At 39.9% G+C, this 26,313-nt stretch overlaps 1 protein-coding gene across 1 annotated transcript in view; it reads right to left on the bottom strand.

Moving 5' to 3' along the window:
• The window catches only part of LOC120531773 (sodium-driven chloride bicarbonate exchanger-like), a 337,177-nt gene that overhangs the window by 99,594 nt on the left and 211,270 nt on the right, over positions 1-26,313 (bottom strand). Inside the window, 1 exon segment of the mRNA XM_039757493.1 lies at positions 207-395. Within this exon segment, the coding sequence (XP_039613427.1) occupies positions 207-395 (189 nt within the window).

Genomic DNA, 26,313 nt, shown 5'->3' with positions numbered 1-26,313 from the left:
ATAAAACCAGAACACCTGCTGCTTACTGAGTTTGGCTTGGAGTGAGGAGGTGAGCTGTGGTAATGGGGTGGGTAGTAACAGAAGAAGGATAAAATACTGCGCTTGGGGTATTATCACTGAGCCTAAAGAGAGTTCCTGATCATTACCAGGTCACCATTAAGAGATCAATTCACAAGAAATTATTTAAACTCTGAATCCACCCTTACCATTCTTGTCCATAGAACCAGGCTCTGACTGTTTTTTGCCAATGTCTGCGAAAGATCGAACAATTGGGATCCTGTTGCTGAGTTTCTTCTGGTTCTGATGATGATGCTGTTTTAGAAGAGCCTCCCGTATTTTCCTTCGTACTTCTTCATCCAATTGACCGGAAACTTCCTGCTGATCCAGGATCATATCTTGAAAATAGAAAAATAAGAAAAAAACAAATTTACATGCAAATATATGAATTTTTTCAATGCAGTAAATAACTAAAATAATGAAATGAATTCTAACATCTACAGTCTTGGAGAAACTAAAATGAATAAAATCCCAAAATAAATCTGGTTATGAACTTAAAAATGGGCATTTTGTAATTGCTGAAGTCACTCATAGATCTTTAATAGATCCAGAGACAGGAGAAGGTACTTTCAACTGGCTCAAGAATATTTATGTCAGTTTCTTATCCCCAAGTCATGAGGATCCCCTTTACAGGTTTGAAAGTGAGCTGTCTGGTGGAAGCCAGTAGAAGTTGACTGTGAACTCAAGAATCACTGGGAAAGAAGTCCTGAAGGATCAGTCTCTGTATGTGAGTGTGACGAGTACCAGGTATACAGGTATAGTTGAAGCTATCCTCATTATTATGCTATGTTTGCCTAAAGAAAGAAAGTCAACCTTGAAATAATTGAGGTGAGCAGGGGGAGAATTGTCAGAAAACCAGAAAAGAATTTTACACTGAGAATTGGTCCAATATTTCCTCTAAAGCAAATTGCTAAACCAAAGGTCAAAGTTGTAGCCAGAAAAAGGTTCTGTAATGCCAATTAATAATACTAACAACCCCACAGAGATTACTTTGATCTATCTGTAAACTCAGATTACTGGAAAGAATATGGTGTTAACCTTTTATCCCAATGAGGGGAGAACTTCAACACTGCACACCTGAGTTTTGTTGCATAACAATGCCATAAAAATGAATGCTCAAAAATAGCAGGGGCAAGGAAAATAAAGATACCACACAAGAAAGACACAGAAAGTATAAAACCATTAGAAAACTATGTCTAATCCAAAAAGTGTTGAGTTCTGTGGCCCAAAATCGTGTATTTAAATATGTAATGTAATAACCAAAGCTCTAAGAGATGCATCGTTAATGCATGAACAGCAAACACAAAACTATCACAGGCACTCTGAGAGGAGTTTTCAAGTTTATGTTAGTTACTTGTATATTTGTAACATCTTGTTTTCCTTGTGAATTTAAAACACACAATTGATGGACCTCATGCTTAATTTTCTGAAAGTGTTGTGAGATACTTTGATGCAATACCTCCATTAACAAAGTAAGACTTTAGTTCAATAACATCATCGGAGGTAGATGTCTCAATGGAATAATATGGTCCCAAGGTTGAAAGATGGAAGAATGGACTAGCACTTCAAAGTTGAGGGAAGGTGGCCTTTAAATGGACTGCTATACTGTGGCTAAAACTACTGTCTCCCTCCTAGGCCACTGCTGCCACCCAAGTTTTCAACAGCTCCTTTCATGCTGCTTTATGCACTCTAATCTGCCTTGTTCACTGCATGCACATTCACACTGCTTACTTGGGATCAAAGACAATACCATCTGCTTCACTTCTCACAACTCAATGAGGTGATCCATGGCAGAACTCCTTAGAAGAATCACCTGGGTTAATGAATTTTAGCAGAAAAGAAGGTTGTCTGTCCATGCCCCCATCTTCCACTCTCTGCACTGGCTCTTTTTATGGCTGAATGCTAATCCCAGTGATTCTGCTACGTAGTATTGACTTTCTACAGATTCTGCACTGATTTTAGTTTCTGAAGGTATTTCTTAACATTTTCACAATATACTGAGCAAATTATAATTTATTACTTTATAAATATACTAGTCATGGTACCTGTAGAATAGAATTATTAGAAAATATTTGCTATCTTTTGCCATACATGTACATTCGGTGCCTTTCCTTTGTATTTGCTTATTCCCTTGAGCACATTCCCGTAAATCCTGCTTCTCAGATTCCATCATCATTTTTGAGGTACTTTACTCAGCTCCTGTTCGGTTTTATACTTGCCATCATTGAAAACGACTATCTCAGTGTACCCCATATGCCTTTACTTCTCCTCATTCGTCTCACACTTGAAATTCCTCTTTCATTGTGTCACCAAAGTCAAACTGACAACAGACCAATCAGATTGCTCAGAGGGATTGGACACACCTTATTGATTGACCATCAGGGATGTTTAAAATAACAAATAGCTGCATTCTACAGTACACACACTAGCAGTCTAGTGGAAGAGTACATTCATTTTCGAATGCACACTCGTGCATTTTACGCTGATTTCTTTTACAATGGAGCTTCTTTTTCTGAGGATTCATTAACTAAGGTATTAAGTTATTGTCTGCATAGTTACTTAGTTTGGTTGACTTGGAGGTTTGGCATGCTTGGACAGGAGCTTAATGGGACTAGACATAGTATGGAGGTTTGTATGGTGGATTCAGTTGTTTTTCAGGAACATCTTCAGCCTTTGGCTAGGTCTGAACATGTTTCCTAATAACAGGAAATTAACTATATTATTATATATTTTAAGTTTATTTTAATTAGAAGAAATGTGTAATTTGCATGCTTGTGATCTCTCTTTCTTGTTGCTAGCTGAAACAGGTTTTGGATCATTACATTTTTTTTTCTTTCCTGAATGTCTAATGTTCAACACAGAATTGAGATATACTGTACATAATAACTGGTAGCAGATGACAATTTCTAAAGACTTCCTAAATTTCCATCCATCCATCCATTTCCTAACACGCTGAATCCGAACACAGGGTCACGGGGATCTGCTGGAGCCAATCCCAGCCAACACAGGGCATAAGGCAGGAACCAAACCCGGGCAGGGTGCCAATCCACCACAGACTTCCTAAATTTTTGTCACACAATACACACTTTTTATGAAAACAAAAATGTATGATTTGATGTGCCATCATATAGACCCTTACTCATAAGATTGAAGAAATTGTTTTATTTGCCCAGTTATATCTAGAAAATAAAGAATATGATCAGTAGAAGAAGTAATAACATCTGTCTATTAATGAAATGTAATCAGCAAATCTCGACAGGTGGGACTTCAACACAATCAATTTTTACCTGTTTTGCAGATGCAAAAGCCTGACCCTACAGCAGAGGTCCTATCTATTACAATGTTAAACTTACTTATGTCATGCCATAAAGAAAGAACCCACCAGATGACACATAACAAAATAATCCTATTTTTGTGCGACGATGGGTCATTTCCATGATTGCTTATTGGTAATGTTAATATATTCAGAAGCTTCACGACTTTTTTTATTGTGTCCAGCAGAAAGCAGCCTTTTCAAACACAGCGCGGTTGCCACCTCTTAATCAAGTCTGAATAAAAATCACCCTCTTGCTGATAAGCACATATTCTAAACAACATAACAAAATCAAAAATAAATTGTCTGCTAGTGGCATAGCTCAAAATGACCTGCCATGTGAGAGAGTTGGGAATGTCAGACTACAATTCTGGATTGTGTCACCACCACTGAGGCTTATCACCAGGGGTGTCATTTATGAAACTTGCATATGCACAAAATGAGGATTGAAATATTTGTACACAAATTCCCAAAGAAATGTCAGGATTTACAAAAGAAAACTTGATGTGGGAACTCTGACCCATGCATATGCACCATTTCAGAGAAACTAGGAAATAGCGACACTCTTGAAAAAGTAGAGAAATGTAGCCAAAGGACGTAAGTAGTAGAGCACCTGTAATAGGTGGAGAGAGAGATAAATATACTTTATTAATGTTAATGTTTAATATTGATTCAATTAAGTACAAAGTATGCCATGTAGGAGAATCTCACACATTGCATGCAAATGAATGGATGAAGTGCTTTACAGCAACAGAGGAGAAAGGCTATTAACTTATCTAGAATGAAAAAGTACTTGAATCCGTGCGTAAAACAAAAATTACATTTAGAATAAAAGCCAACATATGACTAGCAGAAGAAACCATTGGCCCAAAGTTGTTCATCCAACCAGCAGTAAAAGTTCAAATGTGGGCATCTCAGCAAACCAGTAAAAGGCACAGGACCAACTGAAAACACATAGACAATTAGTCGGGAAAATACCATGCAATGGGGAACCATGTTAGGTGCTTATGGAACCCCTTAAGTGACACGGTTGAGGAAAAAAAATTGTGAGATTTTTTTTCTATGCAAAGAAAACATATTTGATGAGAAGTTTTTTTTTTTGATTTGAAAGAAAAATGATGGGATGAGGAAAATCAATACGACACTTCTGTGTTCTCTTGCAAAAGTACTTCCAGTCAAGTACTGAGGGACACTGTTTAATATCCTAACTGAAGCAGCCCATATAGGCTAATACCTATCACTAAGTCTAAATAAAGCAGACTAGAGAAGAAATTCATAATAAAAATAGATTTAGGATGTCCAAAGGTCTCCGAATGACCCCTTAAAAGTCAATATTATTCAGAAACTGTCCTTTCACTGGGACTATAATCCTCACCACCACACCTGAGTTCAGCTTCTAAAACTCTACTAGTTACATTTTCATCAGGGGGCCCCTGACCATTTTGGGATCTGTGTAAGGAGGCCCAGACCCCTCATGGACCCTGTGATCATCAGAGGTGACTGTGTGCAGAGGGTGCAGACCTATAAATATCTGGGAGTGCAGACTGGATGACAAATTGGACTGGACTGCCAATACTGATGCTCTATGTAAGAAAGGTCAGAGCAGACTATACTTTCTAAAAAGGTTGGCATCCTTTAACATCTGCAGTAAGATGCTGCAGATGTTCTACCAGACGGTTGTGGCGAGTGCCCTCTTCTACGCGGTGGTGTGCTGGGGTGGCAGCATAAAGATGAAAGACGCCTCACGCCTGGACAAACTTGTTAAGAAGGCAGGCTCTATTGTAGGAGTAAAGTTGGACAGTTTAACATCTGTGGCAGAGCGACAGGCACTAAGCAAACTCCTGTCAATCATGAAGAATCCACTGCATCCACTTAACAGGATCATCTCCAGACAGAGGAGCAGCTTCAGTGACAGACTTTTGTCACTGTCCTGTTCCACTGACAGACTGAGGAGATCGTTCCTCCCCCACACTATGCGACTCTTCAATTCCACCCGGGGGAGTAAATGCGAACATTAATTTTATTTTAATTCTTTTCATTTTTATTACTATTTAATTTAATATTGTTTCTTTGTATCAGTATACTGCTGCTGGATTATGTGAATTTCCCCTTGGGATTAATAAAGTATCTATCTATCTATCTATCTATGGGAAAAAGTGAAGGAGGATGGGAAGGAACGTTAAAACATTAAATATAAAGGCAATGGCGTGTACAAAACTTTCAACAATGTAGAAAATGGAGTGGAGAGAAAAAAAATAAGTGGGTGCGGAGAAAGCGGGACGAAAGCAACACAACACGTTCTGAGAAATTATATCAGTTAAAGATACAAGAGAAAGAGGTAGACAACTGGGCCTTTGTGCATTGAAAGTCTGGAGTGCCACTTCATTAAAAGCATCTGCCAAGGTGTTAATGTATGAAAGTGACCAAGTTAGAAGGAGGTGGATGATCCTTCCATAGTGCCTTGTTATGTAATGGGGAAATGTTCATGTCAAAAACACAATTCAGACTGTGTCTTTATAAATAGATACACAAGAAGGGTGCCATAGAGAGAGATAGATAAATAAATTGGATATAAATGGCACTATCATAGATAGCTAGCTAGCTAGCTAGCTAGCTAGATAGATAGATAGATAGATAGATAGATAGATAGATAGATAGATAGATAGATAGATAGATAGATAGATAGATAGATAGATAGATAGATAGATAGAAAATGGTGAAGGATTTCATATCTATTCATTGAGCTCACCTTTATTTTTTCCTTTAAATATTGTGTTGGTCTCGTCCGATGCGAGAGATGGACGTCTGAAGTGGAGCTCCGTTAGCAGTGGTGTTATTTTTCATATTATTTGCTTATTATCCTGAGATATCCTGTATTTATTCAACCCGAGAGGGACTGCTACAGTATATGTAAGCACATATAAAAATGGCCAACAAGAAGGGGGGTTCGAAAGAATCGAAAACTAAAGCTACACCCAAGCTGCGATCAGCAAGCCCCAGTTCTAGATACGGCCTTTCAGAGACAGACCTGGATCAGATGGGCGAAAGTACAGACTCCTCGGGACCACGGTCCACTACATCGTCGCCGGCTGAAAGCGAAAAGGGGAGCAAAGGTGCGATCGTGAGTGCAGATCTGGATAGCTCGCCGATTGGAGAAGATCACGTGAAACTGGAAAGGGCCTTGAAGTCCGCAGCTTAAATTATGCAATTACACGAGCCTGGAGCAGCAGGGACACCGGCTACAGCAAAGTCTGCTGCTTCATCTACAGTACAAGAAAGCACAATTGAACTATCTGAACTGAAGGTGTTGCTCGCTAAGCTCACGCAAGATATAAAGAAATGCAAGAAGGCTAATGAGAAAGCAAGTGCAAAGGCACATGAGAGACTGAAACAGGAATTGAAACAGGAGATGAAACAGGCCAATGAATGGCTGCGACAGGAATTCCAACAGGCAAATGAAAGGCTGCGACAGGAATTCCAACAGGCAAATGAAAGGCTACGTCAAGAGGTGCAACTTGAGCTTCGACAGGTGCTGGGTAAAATTGAAGAGCGCATTCAGGAAAACTTGGTTAAACTGAGCACGCTTACTGATCAATTGGAGCATTTCATGGAGACATTCACGAATCAGATTGAAATGGCCGAACATTTAGCTGCCAGTGCCGAGGAAAGCAGTAAATGTCAGTTCCGACATTGGAGAAAAAACAGACTGGCTGCTTTAGAAGATGGGAGTAGAAGGTATAATGTCAGAATTGAAGGTCTGCCGGAGAATCGAGAAAGTTCAAACCCTGTGAAATTCGCAGCTGAACTTTTTTCTAAAATAATCAGGGATGACTTTAAAGCAGAATCTGAGATAGCAGCAGCTTACCGCGTACGTGGATCAAACACCGTCAGACCCCAACCAAGATCTTTTATAGTTCGTTTTGAACGATTATCATTTAAGCTAGAGGTGATGGCACTCCTCAGAAACAAGGAAGATATTATATATGAAAATAACCACATTCTTATCTTCCCTAACTTCTCTCCAGCAACAGCTACTAAACGCGCAGCCTTCTATAATATTAAACAGTGGCTACGGCAAGCCAGTGTCAAATACAGCTTCCTGTATCCGGCAAAACTGAAAGTGGAATGGCAGGGTCAATTCTATGTCTTCGCTAGCAAGGAAGCAGCAGAAAAGGAATTAAGAAAGCTGATCCCGGGACTATTCTGATACATAATAGTGAGTCATGGCGGTTAATGATAAAGCAAAGATTAATAATCTTTTGTCTGTGATCTATTCGCTTTAAAATACGGGTTTTTATCAGCATATATTCTAATATATTCTCATTATTACTTAGTATTACTAGGGCGCTATCTGTTTATGTTTTATTGTGCTTAATTATTCTTTTTTTTTCTTTTTCTTTTCTAATTATTTCATCTCTACCCTAAACGAGACTGTTCAATATCATACCCTTGGTTTACTGTTATTGCTATTACTGTATTAAGACTTGTTATGCTTCTTCTGGACACATTTTTAACACCATCCCCCGGGTTTATTATCTGGGTGTATCATCTTAATGCACTAAAATTGCTGAAGACTATATATATATTTTAAGTGCAAAAAGGGAGGGTGGGGGTTAAGGGGGGAGAAAGAGAGCAGGCCTGATCTATACCTAATCTATCATCTCAGTCTTTATAATTATAATAAGACTATAAAATGACATCAAAAACTCAGAATCAGTGTCTCCATGATGGGACAGTTAACTTCGTAAGCTGGAATGTTAAAGGCCTAAATCACAAATGAAAGAGAAAGAAAGTACTCCCTCACCTAACAGGTCTAAATGCTAAAATAGTATTTTTACAGGAAACCCACTTATTAAGCAAGGATCAGTTCCGGCCGCAAAAAGACTGGACTGGCCAAATGTTCCATACTAGCTTTACGAAGAAAACTAGAGGTGTGGGAATTCTCATACACAGAACATTTGTAGCATCAGATGTAGTATTGGATCCTGAAGGGAGATATGTAATGGTTATGGGAGACTTATCTAACTGTAAAATCTCCCCGTGTCTGCGTGGGTTTCCTCCGGGCGCTCCGTTTCCTCCCACAGTCCAAAGACATGCAGGTTAGGTGGATTGGTGATTCTAAATTGGCCCTAGTGTGTGCTTGGTGTGTGGGTGTGTTTGTGTGTTTCCTGCGGTGGGTTGGCACCCTGCCCTGGATTGGTTCCTGCCTTGTGCCCTGTGTTGGCTGGGATTGGCTCCAGCAGACCCCCATGACCCTGTGTTCGGATTCAGCGGGTTGGGTAATGGATGGATAACTGTAAAATGATCTTGATAAATGTTTATGCACCTAATGTTGATGATAAGGAATTTATACAAAATTTATTTGCATCCATTCCCAATCTGAACACTCATAAAGTTATAATGGCTGGGGACTTTAATTGTGTTCTAAATCCACTTTTAGATAGGACTTCCTCCATAGGGGAACGCATCTAACACGCAAAGATAATTACAAAGTTTATAACTGATCACAACTTATCAGACCCCTGGAGGTTTTAAACCCAAATTCAAGAACATATTCTTTCTACTCACCAGTACATCATTGCTACTCAAGGATTGATTACTTCTTTATAGACAATAACTTCTTGCCTAAGATTAAATCTTGTAAATACGATGCTATTGTTATTTCTGACCATGCACCTATGATCTTGGAGCTGAAATTACTAAGCCCCATACACTCACCCCGCAGATGGCACCTCAACACGCTTCTATTAGCTGACGAGAATTGTACGGAATTTATATCCAAACAAATCAAATTCTTTCTAGAGACAAATACATCCCCTGAGATCTCTGCAGGAATACTCTGGGAAACTCTTAAGGCCTTCTTAAGAGGACAGATTATCTCATATCTTTCCCACAGAAATAAATCCGAGGCCAAGAAAGTAGCAGAGATAAAAGCGAAATTACTAAAATAGATGAAGAACATGCCAGACTACCAAGCGAGACTCTACATAGAGGAGGCAGGCTCTACATTCAGAATTAAACCTCTTGACAACTAAAGAAACTGAACAACTAATTTACAAATCCAGACATCATTATTATGAACATGGAGAGAAAGCTAATAAGCTTTTAGCTCAACAAATTCACAAGCAAGAAGTGCAACGCAATCTCGTAATCACTAACACTAACGGAGATAAAATCATCGAACACAAAAATATAATGCACACTTTCAGAGACTACTATAAATCCCTATATACTACTGAGTTTAAAGAAGACAATACACAATCTAATGCATTTCTGGATACATTACAGATACCACAAATAGACGCTTTAGTGTGGAGGAACTTGATAAACCTCTGCATTATCAGAATTACTAGATGCTATAAAGTCACTCCAAGGTGGAAAGCAGCAGGCCCTGATGGCTACCCTGCAGAGTTTTACAAGAAATTCTCCGCTCAGCTAGCTCCCTCCTATTAGCAACATTTACAGAAGCCAGAGATAACCAATCTCTTCCACAAACCTTTCGCCAAGCACTAATCACTGTCTTTCCAAAACAAAATAAGGACTTATTACAATGTGCATCATACAGACCAATTTCACTTCTGAATAACGACGTTAAAATACTCTCTAAAATCATAGCTAGAAGGATGGAGAAAGTGCTCCCTCGTAATATCACAAGACCAAACTGGATTTATTAGGGGCCGCACTTATCTTCAAATCTTCGACGCCTGTTTAATGTAATATACTCACCAACTAAATCAAACACCCCAGAAATATTATTATCATTGGATGCAGAAAAGCATTCGACATGATTGAATGGAAATACCTTTTACTACATTGGAGAAGTTTGGGTTTGGCCCAACATTTGTGCATGGATTAAATTACTGTATACTAACCCAGAAGCTTCAGTTTGCATCAACAACATTTGCTCAGACTACTTTAAACTAGAACGTGGCACTAGACAAGGATGCCCTTGTCACCGCTGCTGTTTGCATTGCCATTGAACCACTGGCAATACATTGTCGAAATACTGATCAGATAAAGGGGATTAGCAGAGAAGGACTGGAACAGAAAATCTCATTATATGCAGATGACATGGTACTGTATATATCGACCCAGAAAATTCTGTGCCTGCAGTCTTAGCAGCACTCACAGAATTTCAAAAGATCTCTGGTCTCAGAATTAATCTGAATAAAAGTGTACTCTTTCCAGTGAATTCTCAAGCATATAATATTAGATTAGACACCCTACCTTTTATCATTGCAGAACAGTTTAAATACCTCGGGTAAACATCACAAGTAAACATAAAGCTCTTTATCAACAAAATTTCGCCTGCATGGAAAAAATTAAACAAGACTTGCATAGATGGTCAACCCTTCATCTCACACTAGCTGGAAGAATTAACACTGTTAAGATGAATATTCTTCCTAAGCTCCTTTTTATTTCAAAACATCCCAATATACATTAATAAATCATTCTTTAAGCAATTAGATTCAACAATAACCTCATTTATTTGGAATTCAAAACATCCACGCATCAAAAGAGCGACCCTACAAAGACAAAAGGCAGAAGGCGGCATGGCTCTACCTAACTTCCAGTTTTATTACTGGGCAGCAAATATACAGCGATAAGAACCTGGACACAAATAGAAGAACATACACAGGCTTGGACCGCAATAGAAGTAAAATCCTGCAGTACTTCTTTGTATTCCTTGCTCTGTGCTCCAATAAACACACGTTATCGGCAATACACTAATAACCCAATTGTGCTCCACTCACTTAGAATCTGGAACCAATGTAGAAAGCATTTTAAGACGGAGAAGCTTCTATCTGTGGCACCCTTGCAAGAGAACCACCTCTTTCAACCTTCACAAACATATGCAGTTTTAATATCTGGAAAAATTTGGAATTAACTTGCTTAGAGATCTTTATATAGACAACGCCTTTGCATCCTATGAACAATTACATTCCAAATTTAACATTCCAGCTACACATTTCTTTCACTATCTTCAAATCAGGAACTTTGTTAAACAGAACCTTCCAGATTTTCCTCATCTTGCACCCTCATCCATGCTGGAAAAATATTGCTCAATTTCAAGGAGTTAGACTCCATCTCTACAATATATAAAATCCTTTTACAATCCCTTCCTTTCAAAGATCCAAGAGGACACTGGGAAAAGATCTCTCAATTAATATATCAGAAAAGGAGTGGAAAGTAGCAATGCAGAGAATTCACTCGAGCTCCATATGCGCAAAGCATACAATTATACAACTCAAAATTATATATCGAGCACATCTGTCTCGACTAAAACTCTCCAAAATGTTTCCAGGGCATGATCCAACCTGTGAACGCTGCAAAAGCCCCAGCCTCACTAGGTCACATGTTCTGGGCCTGCACCAAATTAACATTATTCTGGACAAAAATTTTAATTACCTTCAGACAGCCTTGGACTCACAATCCCTCCTAACCCATTAACAGCTGTGTTTGGGGTTCTTCCAGAGGGTCTTAAAGTGGAGAAAGACAAACAAATTGTGATTGCATTCACTACACTGTTGGCACGCAGACTTATTCTGATAAACTGGAAGAACCCAAACTCTCCTCTTTTAAGTCAGTGGGAAACTGATGTGTTATATTATTTGAAATTGGAAAAATCAAATACTCAGTTAGAGGATCCGTACAGACTTTTTTCAAAACATGGCAGGATCTAATCAGTAATATTTTAAAATAAGTTTATAAAGCACAGAGAATTTATTAATTTAGGTATGTTTACAAGCCTTAAATTTTACGCTTGGCTTGCTCTCTCTCTCAGGGTGGGGATCGATCTGTTCTTAACTAATTTTTTTTTGAAAAAACTTGATTGCTTTGTATGGATTGTAATAAAATTAATAAAAAATAAATAAATATTGTGTCCACCAGGAGAGGCCTTGTTGCCCAGACTTCAGGCACAACTTGCCCACAGATAGTTCCAAACTATTTTAAATTAAGATTTATTAACAACAATACCTTTTCCAGACTTCATATCAGTAATACAGTGCATACCAATTAATTTATCTTCTTCCTTCCTCCTCCACAAGTGTCGTCTCACTCCCTCCCAACTATGGTTCCCCTTTCAGGAATGACACAGATTGTTTTATGCTGTGCCTGGGAGTACTTCCAGGGTTATGGTGCTATGTAACAGAAGCACTTCCGGATCAGATGGAAGGCCCTTAAAACATGGAGAGTTACTCCTAATACTGCCCCCTGGTAACACCCTGTCAGGGATGCCCTTCAAAACTCAATTGCCAGACCACCCTGCGCATGTCTGTAATGGGCCCAAACCAAAGAAGCACTGCACCCTTTTATACTGAGGAATGAATTGCCCATCCATTATTTGGCAATTGGTGCCACGGCCCACCTGCAAAGTTGTTTGCCTGCCTGTGGTAAAGTCATCCCTGATGGAGGATCACAGGAATCATGGGAAAAAGGGGTCCTTTCATTGGATTGGCTGGCCGAGCAATGTTTCAGCCGTGGAATGGCCAAATGGGGAGGCAGCTTGATAGATGGGTTCTCCAGGACTCTAAAAATATCCAAATCTTATTATGTGATATCATCTACTGTTAAATTCTGATTCGTACTTCTAAAATTTTTATTATTATGCTGCATTAAGGATTTGTTCTGTTCTGTGTATTGTATTGTATTGACCCCCTTCTATTGACACCCACTGTACGCCCAACCTACCTGGAAAGGGGTCTCTCTTTGAACTGCCTTTCCCAAGGTTTCTTCCATTTTTCCCTACAAGGTTTTTTTTGGGAGTTTTTCCTTGTCTTCTCAGAGAGTCAAGGCTGGGGGGCTGTCAAGAGGCAGGGTCTGTTAAAGCCCATTGCGGCACTTCCTGTGTGATTTTGGGCTATACAAAAATAAACTGTATTGTATTGTATTGTATTATTTGTTTGTACCAGCTGAGATAGGAATCTACCTTCAATCTAGCCAGATTGCACCTCCTTTCCTGTAATCTTTCTGTTATGGCCTCTCAACCGGGTAAGAATCCATCTTCCATCCTAGTTGGGATGCCAGCCCATCCAGCATATATATGGACCTGTTTGCTGATTATTCAGTACAAGAGATCTAGAGAAATTCTGCAACTGATTTTGGTGTGAATCAGGGAAGTCTGGGGTTTGTTTTATGTGTTGATGTATTGTGTTTTGTGTCAGTGAAACTTTGTGAAGTATAAGGAATTATGTTTTGTGACGTGTGTTGCTTGTTGTTAAAGATTGGCGTTTATTGGGATATGTGTTGAGGTGGTTTGTGAATATGTTTGTTGTGATCAGTGTTGTCAGGATGTACAACTTATTTGGGATGTGTTTGTGTATCAGTTAATTGTGAGTGGAAGAGGATGGATGGATGGATGGATGGAGCCTTGTTGGGTTCCATGGGTGGCTCCAGGGGGGCTGCAGGGGGATATACTCTCCTATATTTGGCCTGGAAGTGCTTCCTACAGGCCACATCCTAACCCTGGAAGTACAGCATGATCAAAGATAAATTTGAAGTCACATCATTTTAATCGTCCTGCGGTAGGTTGGCACCCTGCCCAGGATTGGTTCCTGCCTTGTGCCCTGTGTTGGCTGGGATTGGCTCCAGCAGACCCCCATGACCCTGTGTTCAGATTCAACGGGTTGGAAAATGGATGGGTGGATGGATCATCTTAACTATGCAGTCTAGAGAAGGTGGACGGGGCTTGATGGGAGGAATGCAAAGAAAGAGGATTGTTTTTCTGGCCTGTTCTCTTTGGTTGTCTTTATTTGATCTATGAAGATGACATTTATTAATAAAAAAGGAACTATATTTGAACTCATTGCGGGTTTGGGTGTGAATGTGTCTGGGGATTAGAGCTAAGTGGCACCCCCTATTGGTTACAAAATGTATAAGATGTATGTATATTTTGGAGTTTGAATTAATTGATGTGGGTTTAAGAAATTTGGAAGTTATTTTTTCTGGACTGTAGGCTATTTAAATACTGCAGTGGGGTGAACGTTTACTGAAAAAAAATCTTTCAAGTTTATTTTCTCATTCTTTAATGTTTTTTTATGTATGTCTGATGGGTTTAAGGGCAACATGGTGGTGCAGGGGGTAGCGCTGCTGCCTCGCAGTTAGGAGACCCGGATTCGCTTCCCGGGTGCTCCCTGCGTGGAGTTTGCATGTTCTCCCCATGTCTGCATGGGTTTCCTCCGGGTACTCCTGTTTCCTTCCACAGTCCAAAGACATGCAGGTTAGGTGGACTGGCGATTCTAGATTGTGCTTGGTGGGTGTGTGTGTGCGTGCCCAAGGTTTGTTTCCTGCCTTGTGCCCTGTGTTGGCTGGGATTGGCTCCAGCAGACCCCTGTGACCCTGTAGTTAGGATATAGCGGGTTGGGTAATGGATGGATGATGGGTTATTAGTAAAGCCACCCCTTTACAAAATTTGGCAAGTGTAACCTCACTGCTTTTGTTTTATATTCTGAATAGGAGTTATGAGAGGACTTTTATTGCAATAATTGCCTTTAGAGGAGGCAACAGACCATCAAAGTTCACATTGCCATTTTCAGCTGGTTGTGTTATTGTTTTATTTAATAGCGTGCCTATTAAATGGGGTTCAGCTGGCCGATGCCCCAACTCTTTACTTTGTTCAGTCTGGTTATATTACATACAGTAGATTAATTGATGATTTTAAATGGGTCTCTTTGTGAGTGGGCCTTCTGATGAACTGCTGCCTTGCTTACAGCAGGTTTCTGTCTTGTACCCACTGCTTTCAGAACAGTCTTCAATCAACTGCAACTTGGAAATGAATTACGTAGTCTAGAGAATGTAACTGTAAGGGTGCAGAATCTAGCAGCAAAGGTCGGGAAGAAGACCAGCAGCAAGGTCGAACAGGATGATAGATTGAGCTGGCAAACCTTTATTTACAAGCTGAATCTGCCGCAGCCACACAATCACTATTCATAGCCAGTTGTCATTCTAAGGATAGCAAGAAACTTCAAAGAGCAATAAAATGAACAACAATCCCATTAGTCATCTTGGGCTTAAACCGCATTTTGATATTTCTGAATCATAAATGCACTGATTCAAGATAGGAGAAATGCCTGATGACTGAAAAATTGCAAGTTTAGTCTAATCCACATTAAAAAATGTGGCTTGCAGGGGACGTCTCGCAACTCTAAGCACAAATCAAGGCATCCAAACTGACAAAGCAAAGCCTATAATATGAAAGTCTTGATAATTGTGATAGGGGAACAATAATGTACACCCAAAACACCTCAACCCTCAGGGCCTAACTAAACAATAGTAACCCCTGGCTACTCTGTTAACACGTTTCCCCAGCTCACCTTCCACTACTTGGGTCTCCTTCCTCTACCTGTCCAGCTGAGCTCTTGTCACCTGCTGTGTCTTCCAACTCTAAATTCCCCTGACCAAAGGATCCATTGCCTTTTTATACTGTGCCCCAGCTGCCCTCTGGGTACTCTGCTGTGAGCACTTGTGATGTTCTGGCTGACATTGATCTCTGGTGTCATATGGGCAGGACTCTCCCTAGTGGCACTAGAGATTCCTGCATTTTTGACCTGCATACAGTGGTGTCTTGGAGAAAGCCAGATCTGTTGTCCTCTAAAGTACATCTGTGAGGCCACAACACATCTCCTCCCAGCAGTCTGGGGAACCTCAAACCCTGTGATAGGGTTTATATTTTCACCTCCGGGGTCTTCAAACACCTCTTGCTGTGAGGTTAGCATCTTCTGCTTGTCAAAAAAGGTGCTGCTACCCAGATTAACTTCACAAAAAATATTATTGCAGATTAATAAGCTTTAACTTTATCATGTGAAGAATAATGCAAAAAAATGTCCAGAAATAAAACAGAGGCAACAATAAAAAATAAAAAAGCAAACATTGTTCTAAATGATGTCAGTACAGATTCAAAAAGAAATGGAAGATTTTTCCTAACAAATTAGTTACAACAGAAAAAGGAGTAATAAAGAAAGCAAAGAATGTGAGAGGAGGTGGTCTCGCCCATTGAATACTTGAGACAGCCTCCACTCTGGTAGCAGTGCTTTCTTTTCAATACTCTTTACATTTTCAAAATATTCTGTGTTTGAATACTTCTGGTAAGGTTTTATCTTCAAAACACGAATAGGAAAATAGCCTCCAGAGGCAAACTTTTAACTCCTTCATGTAATTGACACCCGACATTGTGATACTTGTGACCACTCACCTGGCAACCAGGACACGCATTTTGATGACAGAATTGCAAAACTGTGGCACTCATAGAAAGTAAAGATAGCATCGTGGCAAGACACTGAAAAATATTCAACTTGGTCAATTTATTTTAAATTTATATACTAACATCATATTCATATAGATACAATATTTTATTGGAGGGATGATGTTAACCACAATGACATTCTGTCATAATAGCTGGAATTACTATCAGGTGTTATCTTTGACTCTAGCGCATCTTTTAAAACACACATTACAAAACTATCTAAAACATGCTTTTGTCCATCTTAGAAATGATGGAAAATTAAGATATTTTATAATTATGCAGGATACTGAGAAATGCATTCAAGCATTTGACTTCAAGAATTGACTTCTGCAATGCGTTATTTACTGGCTGTGCAAATCATTCTTTATGCAGCCTTCAGTTAATTCAAAATGCTACTGCACGAATTATTACACAAAGTAGAAAATACAAACACGTAACTCCAGTTCTCAAGTCCTTACATTGGCTTCCACTATGGATAAGGCTAATTTCAAAATCCTCTTTTTAACTTATAACTAATGGTCAGGGCCGTGTTTACTTATCTGAACTTATCATTACTTACAGACCAGAGCGCACATTAAGATCGTAAGATGCTGGATACTGAAGATTCCCAGGATTAATAAAATAAGAGTGGAAGGTCGCGCTTTTAGTTAAAGGGCCCTAAAGCTGTGGAATGATCTACTTACTCTTATACGAATACTCAATATAAATACTCAATAACAGCTTTTAAATCCAGGCCAAAGACTCACAACTTTAGTCTGGAACACCCTGACTAGAACTGCTGATTAGCTGTACATACTGCATCTCTGTTTGTTAGTCATTTGTACAAAAATATAATTAATACAATATTTATAATCTGTTACTAACCATCCTCTATTCTATTTATCTTCCCCATATCTTGAGGTGGCACTTTGTGCCACTGCACCACTGAAAGTGTCTCTCCAGCCAATGGAAAATTCATCTCAGATAAAGGAGCATTGAAATCTTTGGATAAAAAGATTCTGCCATCAGACTGGATGGCCCAGCACAGAATGCCCAGGAGAGGATTTACAGCTAATTGGCCGAGGTCTCCAGGACTGTGACTATGTTTGACTTTGTCTTTGACTTTCTCTTTTACAATTTCAATCTTTTCTATTGTCAACAATCCATAAGTCATCAATGAATTAATGGACAGTGTAACTAGTGGTACTACCAAGTCCTAAACTCCAGACATTAACATACTCAGTACAGTCCCAGGTTCAAATAAAGGATTTTGATTATTAAACACAGCATCTTCACAAATGAACAAGATCTACAGCCACAGACAATATATTGCTCTCTTCCCTTTTTCCACTCCTCCAGGTAAGAGTTACCCTCTGCCTCTCAATTCTGATTCACCCAGATGAGCTCCAGTTGGCTCTCTTATACCTGACCTGAGAGTACTTCCTGTGCCACCATATTGCATTCATGTAGCACTTCTGAGTTAGGCAGAATCCCCTTAAAATAAGGACACCTCCTTTCTGCAGCAGCCTCTGGATGCCCACTGGAACTACAAACCCCATGTGGTCCTACGGGTGGGCAATCAAGAAACCCACCTAAGGGATGTTACCATCTAGTATACTGGGGAAGGAATTGTTCTGGGTAGGCAATCTCTCCCTTATTCATTCATAATAGCCTCCTGGCCATATGGGATGCCTATCCATCATCATCCTCTCATTACAGCCTCCCATTCGTGCAAGGAACAACCCTGACTCTTGGCCGGGATACCAGTCCATCAGCCTTGGCACCGGCAACAGATATTGCTGGTTTCCACTTATGTTACTCCAGTTCTACTTTGTTTTCAGTGTAATATAACAAATCTATATCTTTATATGTATTAGTTCTGTATTTAGTAATTTGTGTAATCTGTATTTTACCTGAGAATTGTTCAGAGCTCTCTGTGCCTGCGCTCAGTGAAGAGTGCTGTACAAAAAAAGTATAAGTGATATTGCATTGTGTTGTATTGTAGTGTATAATCCTCTGGTCTCAAACCCCTCAAGTGACGAGTGCAGAGTGAAGCAATTGATGCAGGGCAAGCTGCAAAAAAAAAGGTATTAAACCAAATGATTATCACACAGAGTTGTATATATCATGTGAGTGTCTATAACTTCATCTGTTTCTCTGAATTACTATAATTATTTATATTTCTGCAATTTTATATTCTTTTCCCCTTTCTCTCTTTGTGCTCTCTTCTTCTTCCTTTAATAACAAGAGAAGATAGTATTAGAATATTTACAAGTGAAGTGTACAGCACCTTAGATTAGCTCCAAATGGTAAGATAATATAATTTTTTTTGTCTTTTTTCTTTTTCTCTTCCCACTAGTTTTATTGTTTTTATTGTTTACATGATATTTATTTTTATCTTTTAACTGCCTTAGTAGGAGTACTTATAATGATTAGTTATCTTGTGTTATTTTTAGTGAAATACTAGACAATGCCGTAAATTAGGGAGGCGGTGGGCCGGTGGCAGTGTTGCATGTTACATTAACTCTTAATGGAGTTTTTTGTCATTTTTTTCCTGTCCTCTGTTGCCCTCTGACCTTATCTTTAGACTCACATTTTAGAAACTTAAAAGGCAAAAAGTTATATATCTGTTTTATATAAGTGTGTATTATTTATTTTGTATGTACTGATGTTTTCATTATTATTCTATTCTCATTTTAATTAGTTTTTTCTTTGCTTGTAACTATTTCTTTGACTTTGAGCTACATCCTTTGTATGAAAATGTGCTATAGAAATAAATGTTGATGTTATTGTTGTAGCGGACACCCCACCTCCTTCTAACTTGGTCACTTTCACGCATTAACACCTTGGCAGATGTCTTTGATGAATCAGGACTCCAGACGTTGCATGTACTAAGGCCCAGTTCTCCACCCCTTCTTCTTGTATCTTTAACTCAGATCATATCTTAGAACATTTTGTGTTGCTTTCCTCCCACTTCCTCCTTATCCACTTGTTTCTTTTCTTGCCACTCTGTTTGCTATGCTGTGCAAAGTTTTTTTACAAGCCTTTGCCTTTGTATGCAATGTTTTAACGTGCTTTCCCATCCTCCATCACCTTTTTCATTGTGAGGGATGGCTGGCAGCTCAACCCGGTCGGGGTGCCCAAAGGATGAAAGGATGGGAGAAGGCAGCTTTTCCAGGACAGTGCCTCCCCAAAAACTCTAGATGGCAACTCCCCTGGAGTGTAGCGGAGCCCCGGATTCCTGCAGGGCATCCTGGGACTTGGAGTCCAGTTTCACAGCCCTGTTGGGTGCCGAGGCTACCACTAGGGGGAACTGTGAAAGGACATGGGGAGTCATGCTTCCTTTGCAGCCCCGAAGTACTGGGAAGTCATGAGGACAGAAGCCCCACAGTACTTCTGGGCTGATTAAAGATTTGGGATTCTCTATCTGACCCGGAAGTGCTGGCAAGTAACGTGGAAGGAAGAACAGAAGCACTTCCGGGTCAAGGACTATATAAAGGACTGATGGGAACCCAGCAGATGAGCTGGAGTCGGGAGGAGTAGGACAGAGCTTGTTGGGAGGTATGGAAGAGACACATTATTTATATTATTGTGTTTATTATTATTCTTATTATTATTGTTGTTATTGTATATTCTCTTGCCTGTTTATCGAGGCTGGGGTGCTTTGGAGTTCCTGCTTAAAAGAGGAAGAATTAAAGATCTTCTTATTGCTTTTACCCTGTGTCTACATCTGTCTGTTGGGTTTAACTGGGCAACAGAAGCCCCAAGCGTTTGACACCATACATGGATCCCAAATTGGTCAGGAGCCCCCCTTATGAAAATGTAACTAGCGGAGGTTCAGAAGTCAGGTGTGGTGGTAAAGATGTTTGTCACAGTGAAAGGACAGTTTAAAATAACAAAAGAATCTCTTTGGATCATCTTGTGCCTTATACTGTATGCTTGACTAGGAGACAAATGTTCCAGAAATTCTCCTTTACATGTTCTGTGACTTCCCTCTGCCATCCCTATTAGCCATTTGTCTGAAATTCTCCCTCATTGATCCTCTCTGTCGAAATTCGTCTCTCTGTCTCTCCCCTCACATCGTGCTTCTTCTGGACCTTTCCACACTCTTTTTCCATTCAGTCCAGCAGAGGCTGATTCTCATGGGTAACATCATAGCTAAACTGCCTTGGTCTCTCGCTGGACTCATGGAAATCAATTTTGTCTAATGTAATTCTACTTGAGCTCACGATGATGTGGATTGACATATCATCTCACCTCAACATCAGGAAGTGTCTTTCAATCACCAGTCTTGTGGGTGACTGGATGTCTTGTGGTCAGTGATGACAGGAGCTCAACCTCCTCATTTCCTTTTCCTTTTCTATTTCAGTTTTCATTGGTTTGCCACGCCGGCTCCATACAGTCATTTCTTTTTTTAAGGTATATTATTTCACACAGGGTAGAGGTGGGGTGGGTGCTGAGGTGGGGTGTCTTTATCTTTTAATTGTATTTTTTTTTGTTTGTTTGTGTTTTTACTGATTTGTGCTCTAGCTAAGCATGTCAGATCCCAGTAGAAGCTACAATCAATCCTGCGACATAAGGACTGCTTTTCAAGTCCCAAATAAAACTGCTTGCCGCCGTCTATGCCACCCCTCATGGCCTCCTAATTTTGAAAAGGTCACAGTAACCTTATTTATACTGAGGAACAGCGTGAGCCAAGCTCTAAAGGTGTTGTGAGCCATTGGTCCTTTCAAAGAAGTTAAAATGATTACTGTTCAAATGCCAGAGGATTTCATTGGGCTTTAAACAGTGACTCATAAAACCTTTGCTAAAACTGAAAAAAAAAATCTCCCTGTCTGGCAGACAGACATTCCAGCCTTGGAAAGCTCGAGCACTGCAGTCTTTCATTTCTCATTTCCGTACTGATGAGAAAGATTTAGTTAAAATAATTACCCTTGTAGCTGCCTGGCTAGTCTACTGTAGTCTTCTCCTACTGCACCTCCAGTCTGCCTGAAAATAAATGCTGTATGTCCGAGACTGCATTGCCCTCCCAGTCCTTTTTCATTTTTCTGTGCCGTAAGAAAACCTCTTGTCTGCTTAAGAAAGCTTGCACTTCCTCCATTAGCCAGAACCAAACAGAACTTTCATTCCCACTGACTGGAAAGGCAATAAACATAAATGTTATTTGTTCAAGGTTTTGTTTTAAAGGACAGCCTGTTATTTTCCAAGACATTTACAGTACAATTACAGTACATTATCCGTACTCTAAAAATATACTGCTGTTTCATAAAGCAGAAAGTCATTGCTGTTTACAGCTGGCATCTAAAAATATCTGTCTCTGTTATTTGTCAGAAGCAGCCCATTCTGTACAGGACTCTGAAGAATTGGAGCCTATCCGGGCAACACTTGGAACAAGGTAGGGGCAAAGCCTTCCAGTTCACACAGGCAAATTTAAGGTAGAAATTCAAACCAACATGCCAGTCCTTGAGATGAATAAGGAAAACCAGAATACTGTCAAAAACATGGAGAGGGCAGTCACTTGACTACAATTGAATCCTGGTCCATGGAGCTGTGTAACAATGGTGTCGTCTCACTGTTTCTCTCTTCCACTAATGCTGTGCAAATTCACTGATGCGGCAGATCTTAATATTAAACCAAATACTCTTCAAAATGTTCCAACCTTTACTTCTTCTTCTAAAGCTTTTCCCTCTTTCATGCTGGGATCGCCATATTGGACCAGTCTCCTCCATTCTCATCTCTTGTACACCCCATCACCTGTCAATCCTTTCTCCCTTAGATCCTCCTTCCCTCATACAGTCCATTTATTCTCTCTTTGGTCATCCTCTTCTCCTTCACCCTGAAATCTCCATATATATGTGATTCTTCTCCCCACATTGTTTACCTCTTCTCATGACATTCCCATATCACTTTAACGTTTTTTTCCTGAATTATCTTTGAGATTTCCCCAACTTTAGCTGCACTTCTGATTGTCACATTCCTGATGGTATCATGCTTTATTACTCCACATATTCTATCCATCTCAATATCCTCCTTTCTGCAACATCCAGTACCCTTTCTTACATCGTTTTACCTGCCCAGATCTCTGACCCTTACAACAGTGCTAGTCTGACCACTTTTTTATACACTTTACCCTTCAGTCATGCACTGATTCTTCAGTTATATAACACTTCAGATACATTTCTCAATTATTTCAATTTTTTCATACTCAGGGAAGTGAGGAGGAGGTGAATCTTCATACAGACCCCAATGGTATTTGAGCCCAGGTCTCAGAACCTATTGTTTCCATGAAAAAAATGAGAAGAAGGTGAAATTTCTGTTAATCCACTGTGTCATCACCTTGGCTATGGAATGGATTCAAGCTCCTTCAGTGCTGCCAACAAGCCAGCTCAGGGTTTGGAGGGGGTTCTCCCTCTCAGTCCAGGGAATACAAGCTGGTAAGGCTGGGAGAAGGTGGTGTTGGAAAGAGTGCAATAATTATACAGCTCATGACCCACAGGCTTCGAGAAGATCATGGTCCAAACAATTGAGGATGTAGACAAAACTCAGATCCAAATTGATGATGAGCCACTGCAGGACAGGCTGAATTTACAACAATGAGACACCAGTATGCGCATGCTGGTGAAGGTTTTCTTATTCTGTCACTGACTGGTGCCACTTTAATGAGACTAAAGAGTTCAAACAACTCATTCATCGTGTTTGTAGAACTGCAGATGCTGGGGGGACATAAATGTGATATTGTTCACCTCCAACAAGTGTCTACTAACAAATGTCATGGGCTGGTCAGGGAGTTTAGCTGGCCCTTCTTTGAGACTTTACAGCACTATGTAGATGATCCTGTTTCTGTACAGCAGATCAGTCAACATGGTAAAGAAACTGTGCACATATTGGAGAAAAACAATCAGTAACATGCATCAGTTAGGAAACGATTAAATAAAGACATAGAGAGGGGGGAACCACTTCAACCACCACCAATGTGCGCCATCCACCTGGATGACGTGAGAGCAGACATTTTTGCACCAGTATGCTTACCACACATTATCTATTAGGTGATGGAGAAGTGAGAGAGATAGTTAGCCAATTAGAGATAGGGGAAGACCAGGGAGGCAGAAAGGATGAAGCAGTTGTGGGCAACTTAGCCAGGGCATTAGGAAACACCCTACTCTTTACGAAGGATGCCCAGGGATCTTTTATAGCTACAGAGAATCAGGACCTCTGTTTTATATCTCAAATGAAAGAAGACACCATTTTTACAGCGTCTGAACTAGGGAATTTGGATCCAAACTCAGGCCACAGGGTAAGCGCGCCCTGCTGGCATCACCAACACCTCTTCCAGCAGCAACCCTGGCTTTTCCTAAATGGTCTCCCTTCCAAGTAATGGCTGTGCCCGAACATGCTTAGCTTCAGGTGGGTGACCTGTTCTGAAGTGCATGGCATCTGAATGTGGATGCCTAAATTTGCGAGATAGTATTACTAGCTATTGTGCCACAGTGTTCAATTTTTCCAAAAGCACTTACTGTGCTTCATATCCTATACATTAGATGCTGGGGCCTGTCCTGGCCACACCAGGTGCAAGATATGTATGAACCAGAGCTGCATATCCAATAGCAGCCCACTGTATACTCTCATCCATATGGGGCCAATCCACCTCATGCACATTGTGGATGTGGAATAATCTGGATTACCGAAAAAGAACACACAGGCAAACACACACACATATATATATATATATATAAATACATGAGATGAGATCTAAGCCCAGGTCCATTGAAATTTGAGATATCACACCAACCATCATTTCATTGTTTACAATGGTCCATATGCTAAATGCTTGAAGTGGTGTAAAAATAAAAAAAATTATAATACACCTGTCAAGGTTCATGCTAGTCCTGAGAATGCTCTGGGACACAACCCAGAAGGGACACTAAACTCCACAGCATGCCCTGCCAGCCTGCTGTCTTTCACAATGTCTAGCGAGTTCTCACATCTCTAACCCTGGCAGGTTAAGTGACTTTCTCAGGTTCAGTCAGTGAGCCACAGGCAAAAATTGAACCAGCAACCCCTGAATTAGCCACTTGGGTCATAGTGCCTATTACGGTAACAACAGGAAAACTAATCCCACTTGAATTAACGCTGATAATTTGCAAAGCCGGTTTTGCATCAGGGCTCTTAAGCTTGAAGGCGTTCCATTGCTGAGGAGACAAAATGGCTTAAATACAAGTGTGAGCCTCCCTAACCTTTTGTCCCTCATTTTTCGCTCCTTTTGCTTTTAGCAGTTCAAGTTCTGCTGCCCTGCTAGGAGCCCTTTGTCTTGATTAGGAGATCTGTAAATGGGTGGGCAATCCTGCGTGCTCACCATCTGCCAGGGCTGCTGACGCAGAGCTTGGGCTCTTCTGCAGAGGGCACTCTGCCAATCACAAGAGAGTGCCACAATTCCCAAGTCGTGTGGGGATAAGCCATATGGGCCAGGAATATGCCATTCAGCAGTTACATCAAGCAGAATAAATTGTGAACAACGGAAAGTCAGATTCACATCTGATGTGACCTTCTGACTGTAAATTCAGGGCTGATAAAGAAACAAGTGCAGGAAAAATGGTGAAGAGACAATTTGGATGCTATAAGCCATTTTAAAATACTTCACTGTAGAGCATCACCACTCAGACTTTGATGGTTTGTTTGTGCTGCTTTGAGGCCCTTAATGAAAAATTGGCATTCACAGGACAAAACTGGGTTATGGGTTATATTTGAGCTGCCCTGCAGTACAGAATATTAGCATGATGAAGCCAAGAGTTTATATGACAATCATGAGAATTTATTTTTTATAACACTTTCACGGGGCATTTGAAATATACAGAGATGCAATTCAATTTCTTGCATATCACACCATTCATACATAAACTATTACATCCAATTCAGTGTTGCAGGGGGCTGTGGCCTATTAATTTTGGACACAATGTAGGAATCATCCCCGGGAAGAGGTGCCAGTGCATTGAAGTGCCCACTCAGACACACAAACTGGACACACTCAGATTGACTGTCTGACCCCTAGAGTACCTGGAGAACATTTTTTCTAATAATTGGAGCACTAACAGGTTAAGTAAATCCCTCAGTGTTACATAAATAGTGTGAGGAAGTAGCTGAATGGACAGCATCTTTGCTTCACATTGAATGTGGCTTTACTGTGAAATGCAACAAGAGGGATGCCTAGCCAGTTTAGAAGAAGAAATGCTCTTATGGTTTGTGGCTAATGCTGCGTTCCATTAGAAAATAAAAATAAAAAAAGCAGACAATAACTGAGTAATGCTAACATTACTCAGTTATTGTCTGCTTTTTTATTTTTATTTTTTTCATTTTTATTACTATTTAATTTAATATTGTTTCTTTGTATCAGTATACTGCTGCTGGATTATGTGAATTTCCCCTTGGGATTAATAAAGTATCTATCTATCTATCTATCTATTATATAGTGCCTTCTATCTATCTATCTATCTATCTATCTATCTATCTATCTATCTATCTATCTATCTATCTATCTATCTATCTATCTATCTATCTATCTATCTATCTATCTATCTATTATATAGTGCCTTCTATCTATCTATCTATCTATCTATCTATCTATCTATCTATCTAAATCAGAGTTTCTGAGTTCCTAGTTATCATTTTCAAATGGAATGCCCCCTTAAAGTTGTATTTCCAAATCAGAAGCTCTGGGCTGGTCTGT

This window comes from Polypterus senegalus, chromosome 6 (genome assembly GCF_016835505.1).
Source record: "Polypterus senegalus isolate Bchr_013 chromosome 6, ASM1683550v1, whole genome shotgun sequence".
Lineage (NCBI taxonomy): Eukaryota > Metazoa > Chordata > Cladistia > Polypteriformes > Polypteridae > Polypterus > Polypterus senegalus.
Note: the sequence above shows the minus strand (reverse complement) of the source record. Positions and strands in the feature narration are given on the sequence as shown.